Source organism: Zingiber officinale, chromosome 5B (assembly GCF_018446385.1).
Source record: "Zingiber officinale cultivar Zhangliang chromosome 5B, Zo_v1.1, whole genome shotgun sequence".
In the NCBI taxonomy this organism is placed as follows: Eukaryota; Viridiplantae; Streptophyta; class Magnoliopsida; order Zingiberales; family Zingiberaceae; genus Zingiber; species Zingiber officinale.
In genome coordinates, this window is record NC_055995.1 from 94,647,590 (window position 1) to 94,657,065 (window position 9,476).

At 34.2% G+C, this 9,476-nt stretch overlaps 2 protein-coding genes across 2 annotated transcripts; both read right to left on the reverse strand.

Annotated features, from left to right (window-relative positions):
• Nucleotides 1-2,392: 2,392 nt before the first annotated feature.
• LOC121987646 lies at nt 2,393-4,647 on the reverse strand. The gene is made up of 4 exons (XM_042541383.1): nt 4,522-4,647; nt 4,219-4,413; nt 3,402-3,524; nt 2,393-2,760 (listed from the first exon to the last, which is right to left on the reverse strand). The coding sequence occupies exons 1-4, from the start codon at nt 4,627-4,629 to the stop codon at nt 2,650-2,652; spliced, it is 537 nt and encodes a 178-aa protein (XP_042397317.1). The 5' UTR covers nt 4,630-4,647; the 3' UTR covers nt 2,393-2,649.
• Nucleotides 4,648-4,726: 79 nt separating this feature from the next.
• Nucleotides 4,727-8,862, reverse strand: LOC121986840. The gene is made up of 6 exons (XM_042540775.1): nt 8,566-8,862; nt 8,060-8,299; nt 7,484-7,564; nt 6,892-7,410; nt 4,992-5,127; nt 4,727-4,895 (listed from the first exon to the last, which is right to left on the reverse strand). Exons 2-6 carry the CDS (start codon nt 8,283-8,285, stop codon nt 4,727-4,729), a joined length of 1,131 nt encoding a protein of 376 aa, XP_042396709.1. The 5' UTR covers nt 8,286-8,299; nt 8,566-8,862.
• Between the last annotated feature and the right edge of the window lie 614 nt (nt 8,863-9,476).

Below are 9,476 nucleotides of genomic sequence, written 5' to 3' on the forward strand. Positions count from 1 at the left end.
CTTCTCCAAGTAGTATCCGGCCACCATAAGAGCTCTAAGGAAAGAGAGGGGTTCGGCCACCACAAGAGGAAGAGAGGGAAAGGATGACCGGCCACACCAATGAACAAAAGAGGGAGAGAAAATAATAGAGGTTGTGTCTCATGAAGGCACCCTCACCCCTTCTTTTATATTCCTTGGCCTAGGCAAATTAGGAAATTTAATTACAATAAAATTTCCTTAATTTCCTTGACATAATTTAATTAAGAAAAATAAAATAAAATTTCCCCAATTAAATTCAAGTGGCCGGCCACATCATGAAGAACAAATTGGACAAGTTTCAATCAACAATTAAAACTTCCTAATTTATTTCTGGAAATTTTAAAAAATAAAATTTCTCTTCAAAAATCTCTTCATGGTTGATAAAAGGAAATTTCTATAATTTTAATTTTATCAACATGTGAATAATTTTAAAGAGAAAATAAAATATCTCACCAATCTACAAATAAGGAAAGAGATCTAATCTCTTTCTTTAATCTTTTATAGATCTTTTATAAGAGAGATATTTTAATTTAAATTCTCTTTAATAAATTATTTCTTCCACATAATAAAAATTAAAATTAAAATTCCTTTTTAATTTAATTTGGCCGGCCCCCACTAGCTTGGGTTCAAGCTAGGGCCGGCCACCCAATTTTATACCTAGGCCGGCCCTAGCTTGGTTCCTAAGCTAGCTTGGCCGACCCCCTATTAGTGGGTATAGAAGGTGGGTATAGGTGAGTATAGAACTCTATAAATAAGAGGCTACGATAGGGACCGAGAGGAGGAATTGGTTTTGGTCTCCCGATAAAATTAAGCATCCCGTGTTAGAACACACAACTTAATTTTATCAATAATAATTCATTCCACTAGAGAACTATTATTGAACTACCGCACCAATCCCAAATTACATTTTTGGGCTCCTTCTTATTATGAGTGTGTTAGTCTCCCTGTGTTTAAGATATCGAATGTCCACTAATTAAGTGAGTTACTGACAACTCATTTAATTAATATCTAAATCCAAGAGTAGTACCACTCAACCTTATCATCATGTCGGACTAAGTCCACCTGCAGGGTTTAACATGACAATCCTTATGAGCTCCTCTTGGGGACATTATCAACCTAGTATCTCTAGGACACAGTTTCCTTCTATAATCAACAACACACACTATAAGTGATATCATTTCCCAACTTATCGGGCTTATTGATTCATCGAACTAAATCTCACCCATTGATAAATTAAAGAAATAAATATCAAATATATATGCTTGTTATTATATTAGGATTAAGAGTACACACTTCCATAATAACCGAGGTCTTTGTTCCTTTATAAAGTCAGTATAAAAGAAACGACCTCAAATGATCCTACTCAATACACTCTGAGTGTACTAGTGTAATTATATAGTCAAGATAAACTAATACCTAATTACACTACAACCTTCTAATGGTTTGTTCCTTTCCATTTTGATCGTGAGCTACTGTTTATAATTTATAAGGTACTGATAACATCATCTTCTGCATGTGACACCACATACTATATTATCTACAATATAAATTAAATGAACAACTACAAAATGTAGACAATTTGACCAAATGTGATTCTTTATTCATAATGAATGTTTACAAAGCTTAGGCTTTCAGTATACACTCCAACAGCTGCTACATCACAAACTTAACGTTGTAGTAGCTACGAACACGTAGCTGCTACAACTTGATTAAATAAATCATGACCATGTTATATCAGTGACGATTCTGTAGCTACTACAACACATACTTAACATTATAGCAACTACGAACTCATAGCCACTACAACATGATCAAACAAAATTATGACCACATTGTAACATCTACGGACTCGTAGCTCTGCAAAACAAACTTATTATTGTAACAGCTATAGACTTGTAGCTGCTACAATGTAATTAAACAAATCACGACAATATTATAACAATTACAGTTTCATAGCTGCTACATTTAACATCCGTCATTGCTATAGTAGAAAAATAATAAACCAATATATTACAATGAAAATTTCACAAGAGTCGTACAACCTATCAATGTGCACTCGTACTCTCTCTCTCTCTATATATATATCAGAATCATGAATTTTAATACAATACTTTGGGATATCAAAAGATTGAAGCTTATGAAATCATCAAATGTTTAGCTTTGCCGGGTCGCCTTGTTTCAAAATAAAGGATTCTTTGAGATGAAGATAGATTGTAAATTGTCACAAGTGAGGTGCCAAGGTGTCGTCGTGAATGGAACAGAAACTCCGAGTCATGACAATAATTTTCTCGGAAAGCAATAGTTTCACAACAGTCAATAACAAACTAAAACACTTGACATTAATGTAGGAGTTTGAGGGTGGATTTCTAAGGATGATCAACTGCACCCTAGCTTACCACTGATGCTTATGCAGTTTGTGCACTCAGTCAATCTATCGTGCGTGTATTATCGCGTAGAAGGAAGTTTTTTCAACTTTTAGCAATGCCAACACACAGAAAACAATTGCACCAACAAGGCACCCGGTATGGGTTTAAGCAAAACACAAAATGGGGTAAATTGCTGGAGAAAGAAATCAATAAAGTAATAAGCGAATCACATTCAACACGGCTACTTGCTCACTGTTGATCCACATCAATTGTCGAGGGCAACGATGCTTGGAATTTGCCCATGATTGACAAAGTCGATCTTATTCAGCCTCACGCAGCAGAGGACCTGCTCGGGGAGTTCATCTACCTTCTGAGCCTGCATCATCAGTTTTGCAAGGTCACATGCATGAGTGATCAAAGATGAGACCAAGTGTAGAACATGGTGTTTTTGCTGTTTTGTTTCATCTAATATATTTATCCAAGAAAAATTTATAGTCGATGAATATAAAAATGAATAGCTAAGTAAAGTTTCTTATGTTTTGGAAAAAAAAAAACAAGTTAGCTGAAGAACACATGAAATTCCATAAACAAATTCTTTCCTCCAAACCGATAGAAAGAGCTTCCCATGCTTCTTTAGTGTTCAAGGTCAGTATAATATCTAGTGATAGTGATGAAGGTATATGATCACTTCACTTATATGTTTTTGAATATTTAAAGAAGTTTATTCCAAGAAAATTAATACATGATAAAAACATTATGATCAATACCAAAGGTTCATTAACGTGTAACAGGATGTTAAATAACTTTGCTATTGTCAGATGACACCAAGCCCGAATTAGAGACTACAAGATTCAAAAAAATAAAAATAAGAAACTAATTGTCAAGTCACTGAAGAAGAGAAAATGGCAGCCAATTTTTACAACATGCAAAGGAAAAAAAGAAAATTCAAAGAATATTGTTTCCTTCTCTGTCTAGGTATCATGGGAAAATAGCAATGAAATATTCACTCAAACTTACCTGAATTGTCAAACCCAGATCAAGGATTCCATCCTTCAGACGTTCTCTAAATGCTTCCAGTCCCTTTCTTGATATGTAGCTGAACCGATGTATATCAAGGTCAATCTCGAAGTAATTTTCGCCCTGTGATGGAATGGCTCATAAGAAGAATGTTTCAATGTTTTAACTAACTACATTATATAGCCAACAAAAAGATATAGTTTATCTTCTTTATACATCAAGATGCATATATGAAATGTTACAATATAGTCTTGGCTACCACGCCATAAATATATAAGTTTAGAATTTTCCTAAAATATAAGGCTTTTGAATATTCATTATCTTATCCAACAATAACATACTCTAAGAGCAACGCCGTGAATTCAAAATTCACTTTTCTGCCATTTGGTCCTGACTAGGAGAGTGTGATACAGGTGTTAGTTATAATGGAGTATTTTCCTAATAGTTTATGTTCTAGAATACCAACCTATTAAATCTTAACTTGCATTACAGTTTAGTTCTTAAGTACTCATACAGTACTTTCAATTCTAGGAAACCCAATATAAAATTCAGAGAGCTAGCCTAATGAGGGAAAATATAACATTTCAATAATAAAACAAACTACAATCTAATCCATATAACCGGGAACATTATAGCTACCCATTCTAGGCTAATCATGTGCCTTTTATCATAACATTCAAAATGAATACTGGTTTGGAAGAAAATATAAAATTGGCAGGCAGTACATCTTATAAGCTTAGGTCCATATATTCAAATTGAATTAAAGTACCAAAGCTTGGAATAATCAAATCAGAAAGGCCAAGTAACTACTCTATACCTGATAAAAACTGTGTTGAGGGCGTGAAAGTACAGGCTTAAAATTGTAGCCTTGTATTAGCTTCCTTTCTGTGGAACTCAAACTAAGATCCTCTGGGTTAATCAACCCACCAAGGATTTTCAACCTCTCTCTAAATGGAATGGTGGTTTCCATTGCAAACCCTTTGGTCCTTTCCATTTCATCATCAATAAATTTCTGGAAAAGATGCAAATTTGCACAAATGCAACCGTTATTGACTTAAGAGTTGAATTTAAAAGAAGTGAACCAGCACTTGACACTCAGCAATTACTGAAGAAAACATACCCTTACTAAATTCTGGAAATTATCAGAAACTTCTTTATCAAAACATTCAGAAATTTGAAAATATAATACTAAGCTCATCCCTTCCCCATCACTATCACCAAGAAACATTGCAGCAGGATATGTAGGCATCTGTAGAAAAACATCAAATTATTCTTTCTGAATAATCTGGTCCATGAAAAGCAGTCCTAGTTATAAACTTTTTAACTCATGCCTGAATATTAACAATCAAAAGTGAAGGAAGTTTTGCATGCGTCTTGACTTGGGGAAGTTCAATATGTTGAGCAATATGATTTACTTTGCTTGGGCACATGAACAGGTCAACACCGATTGGATAATATGGTGCATAGTTTGGAGCAGGATATTTTTTCTTATCCCTATACAATAAATAAACAAGAGAGATTACACGAGCAGAAAAAAAATTTAACACATACAAAATAATAAATTCTGGCATGGAACTGCAGAACACATGCCTGAAGTAGCTTTCTCCACGAAGTTCAAAAGTTGATGGATCAAGAAAGGACCAGCATCCTGCAGTTGGCTTCTCCCCTGGGGATCTTGGAATCACTAACCCTCCTTTTGGACGAACTAAGAATTTCTTAGCGGAACCTGTAGGTTAAAATGATGCGTAGATCAGCTTCATAAAAGTAAAGGCAAGATAATATTAGCAGAACTTCAAGTTTGACACATAGACATCAGGAAATTCATAAAGAAATAATGCTAGTATCAAGTTTCAATTACCAAAAAGAAGCAGCACACAGAACTATAAACATAATGAGAATATTGTGTGTTGAAATCTAGAAAGAGAAGTTGGATCAGCTAATGCCAGACTGATATATACACCAAGAATTCCTACCATTCCGTGTAGACTAAAATTACATTCAACATTTTTTGGCATTGACTCAGTGAACCTAACTGCACAAATCAGAAGGCTGCCTGAAATACAGGTAGCGTAACACGCCAACAACTAATCCAAATTAGTATATGATAGACACTTCAAAACTTTGTGTGTACTCTCAATGGGCAACAACCTTGATGTATTGAAAGTAAATATTTCATATGAACCCCAATATTTGACCCAAAACTGTAAGTGCTACAAAATAAACAATTAAGATAACCTGGACAGAACAAAAAGAAGATATGTACTAACCATCTATAATACTGAATCGTTTGAGAGGAATATTTAGCATTCAGGTATTACAGAAAAAAAAGTATACTTTTCTTTGTGATCCTCAAGACAGAAAACCTCATAAATAAGGAAAAAACTGTGCAACCAAAATAAACTTAGAAATTCTTCTAAAGTTTATAACATTTAAGTTGGCAGTTAAATTCATTTTACATGTTTTCAGGCCTTGAATAACTAACAAAACATGACACTTTTTTGAAACAGGCTGCCATGTATCTATATAGTTCCACCTGTATTCAGAAGTTTTATTACAAATGATTATCCAACAATCATGACCTACCATTGTAAACAACTATAGTGAGAATGTTGATCTTATGTGGACCATGATGACAAGATCAAGGATACAGTTTGAAGATATAAAGGATATGACAGTGGGTGATGCCTTGAGAAGGTACAAATCATTATTAATTTAAATAAGTCACATTTTAAAGATGCACATAATAGTAAATGAAGTTAATTGAATAGGCACTGACGTAGCCAAAACTGAGGCAAAAAAAGTTATAAGCATAGTGAAATTTAAGGCGCATGATAAGTTTTGTGATAATTGAAGACCTATGGGGAGAAAGATATTTATCAGATTGCAAAAGCTAGAGAAAGGAATTGCAGAGACTTAGACAATGTTAAATGCATAAAAGATGAAAGCAAAAAAGTTATCATTGATGATGATTCAATTAAGAAAAGTAATTTTTTTATAAACTATGTAATGAACATTTTATAGATAATGTAGTTTGGGGACTGAAAACTATCAAAGATTGGTTCACAGTATTAAACCAACTGAGGTTAAAGAATTTTTTTAACAAAAAACTGAAGCTAGGTAAAAGTGTAGATCCGAATGATATTCCTATTAAAGTTAGAAGAGTTTAGCAGATTAGGTAAAATTTAGATGACTAAGTTATCAATTCAAATATTGAGAATTAAGATGTCCATAGAATGAAGGAAATGTTTTTTTAATAACTATTTATAAAAACAAAAATGATATACAATGTTATTTTAATTATAGAGCTATTAACTTGATTGATGAGTTATACTATGAAACTTTGGGAAAGAGTTTTTGAGAAGCAAATAAGAGATGCAACAACTATTTTTAAAAACAATTTAGTTTCTACCTATAAGATCATCCATAGGTGTTATTTATTTTGTTAGACAAATATATACTTATAGAAAATGATCAGCAAATATATTCTTACAGAACTCTGTAGTTGCTTCTCCTTCGCAAGACGCCCTCTTGCAGTAAGAAAGCCTGATAACAGTTGATTTTCTCGTTTGCTGTGATGGACTAAGAGTACTCATTTGATAGATCTTATCGTTAAAACTCAATGAAGAAACTAATCTGCTCAAATGGGACTGCATCTTGTTCACAATTGATTGTTCTTCGGTATCATGTATGTCTTTCAAACCTTTAAAGCTACCATAAGAATTTACTAAAAGCCCTTTCTTCCATGTAGAAACTTCTGCGTTTGACATCTTACTGACACTATCAGCAGTAAATTCATGATGTAATGGTCTGATAGTTGCACAATTGTCATCTTTTTCATCATCTTTGCAGGATATTTTCTCTATTTTACCTTCTCTTTTCAGATATTCTTCCACAGCCAATGTCATTGGAGTACCACTACGATCATCCAACTTGCGCAGTGCATCAACAACTCGTGAAACATTTTCATATTGTAACATCTCAGCCTCCTTTTTTTCAGTTGGTGTGTTACCTACAAGTAATTAAAAAGTAATCAGTACTCCTAGGGATGTCCTGTGATGCACTCACTTTGCTTACAATGTTACCTCCATCAACGCTGATAAATTCGTCATCACTGTCAGACTCAATTATACTGGCAGAGTCAAACCATGCCTCCTGACATATGCCTGAAACATATCGTATAAGTTTCATGTCTAAAAAAGAAGAGAAAATGGAAATGCCGAGTAAACAACAGTAACCACAGAGATAGCAAAGAACATCGGTAGGAAAGAACAAGCACAAATGCAGAAGGTTTAAGAGAAAAGGGGACAGAAATATTTGTTTTGAGAGAGGAAAAGAATTTGCAGATACACAAGAATTTCTCCAAATTTATTGTTAATGATCACAAGGTCATTGCCTAATGATTTTTATTGGAATTAAATTTAATCAACACCCGTGGGTTTCTTGTAGCATTTTGTCTATATATAACTATAAGAGACAATCTAGATATACCAAGCAAAGATGTAGCTAGCAAGCATAACCTTAAGAAAATGGTCGGTTGCATATAGATATGCAAACAAATGTGAGAAGGAAAAAGGCATAACAATCAAACAGGAGCAAATCCCAAGCAAACAACAAATATATAGACAACTAGAAATAGATTAAGGTTCAAACAGAAGTACCATGAATATCCATTTGAGTGTGATGCCATTGCAACTGAGTTAGATGGAATTTCAAATTTGAAATAACTGATTTTCGCCGTCTTTTTCCAGCAGTTTCAACCTGAACAAAATTACTCACAGAAAATTCAGGTAGTGGATACGGACTCTTTCCAATTCGTTTCCTGGACCTATGGGAGTACTTATGAGACCTCGGTCTGCTGCTTGGCCTTGATGTGCATGAGCCCATTGTGATGTTCAATTCTAAAGACCAGAAAGAAGGATAAATACTGAATCACTTTTAAAATATCTTATATTCACAAAAAACCAGAATTAAATCCTACAACTCAAAGAGAGAAAATACGGGTTTTTTCTGTATGTTTGCGTTACAAATAACATAATGTGCAAACTCAGTATCAATCATCGTTGCAAAAAAATTCCCTTTTGGAGCCTTCCAGCTCGCCAAATCAACAGGATAAGAAAGAAGCAGAAGAAAAAAGCAAATCTAACAATGCTGGCGCGGAACAAACCTTGAACAAATGCACACGGGCTGCCGGAGAAGAAAAACTACACCTAATGTGAATGCATCCAACGAAAATGGAGGTTGGGCATCGCAACGATGCCCTGCCCTCTTCTCTTATTCAACTCCCGGCGAAGTGGAGGAGGGAGGAGGATGGCTGAGAAGAAGGTGAGGCATCGTTCCCCTCGCGACTCGAGTTATTAATAGGTTTTTGACGCATTGGGCGTCCCGCCCCGAACGCATCCTTCGATCGAGCAAGACTCGGAAGCCCGACGGCGACGCTTCCTCCCACGTGGCGGCGAATCTCCGCCAGGAAGAACAAACAACAAGGTCGGTCTCTCTCTCTCTCGGTGTTTGTTTCGAAATTCGAACGGTTAGAAAATTTTATTTTGCCCCATATTGGCCAATGTTTTGTTTTTTTTTTCAAATTGCCCCTTGAGGCTTTTAAATCATCATTCTTTCTCGTAAATTTTAAGATTTATCATCGAAAAATTCCTAAATTTAAAAGAGCACGAACCAATTTCTAAAGAGCAAAGATTAAAAGGATGTTGTCGAAGATACTTCGTTTTTAAAAATAAAAAATTAATATTTTTAATTAAAATTATTATATAAAGCATTTCATATTATTTTTTTTATCAACTTTAATTGATTAAAATTATTCAAATTTGAATAAAATTATTTAATTGGATGATCGTTTAATGGGTATAGGTATGGTACAACACGTGATAGATATAAGGATGGAGGATATGAAATCGAAAAAACCTTCGCCAATTGATTATATTGAGGATTTTTTGTTATTGATACGTGGAAACGGTACTACTTTTGAGTTGAAGATTTGCCATTAATTTGCATAGAGTCTTCAATTACGAGACATTTGAGTAGATAAAGGATGCCATTAGTGTTTCATTAATTTGACGTGAC

Bases quoted from the DNA above. Each gene is read 5' to 3' on its own strand.
- LOC121987646 (XM_042541383.1), bottom strand. From the start codon at position 4,629: ATGTTTCTTGGTGATAGTGATGGGGAAGGGATGAGCTTAGTATTATAT. The intron at 4,414-4,521 runs GTATGTTTTCTT...CATCTTTTCCAG, and splicing joins ATTTCCAGAATTTAGTAAGG to AAATTTATTGATGATGAAAT. The intron at 2,761-3,401 runs GTAAGTTTGAGT...CTGATGATGCAG, and splicing joins ATCTGGGTTTGACAATTCAG to GCTCAGAAGGTAGATGAACT.
- LOC121986840 (XM_042540775.1), bottom strand. From the start codon at position 8,285: ATGGGCTCATGCACATCAAGGCCAAGCAGCAGACCGAGGTCTCATAAG. The intron at 7,411-7,483 runs GTAACATTGTAA...AATTACTTGTAG, and splicing joins ATTTATCAGCGTTGATGGAG to GTAACACACCAACTGAAAAA. The intron at 4,896-4,991 runs GCATGTGTTCTG...TTTATTGTATAG, and splicing joins CGTGGAGAAAGCTACTTCAG to GGATAAGAAAAAATATCCTG.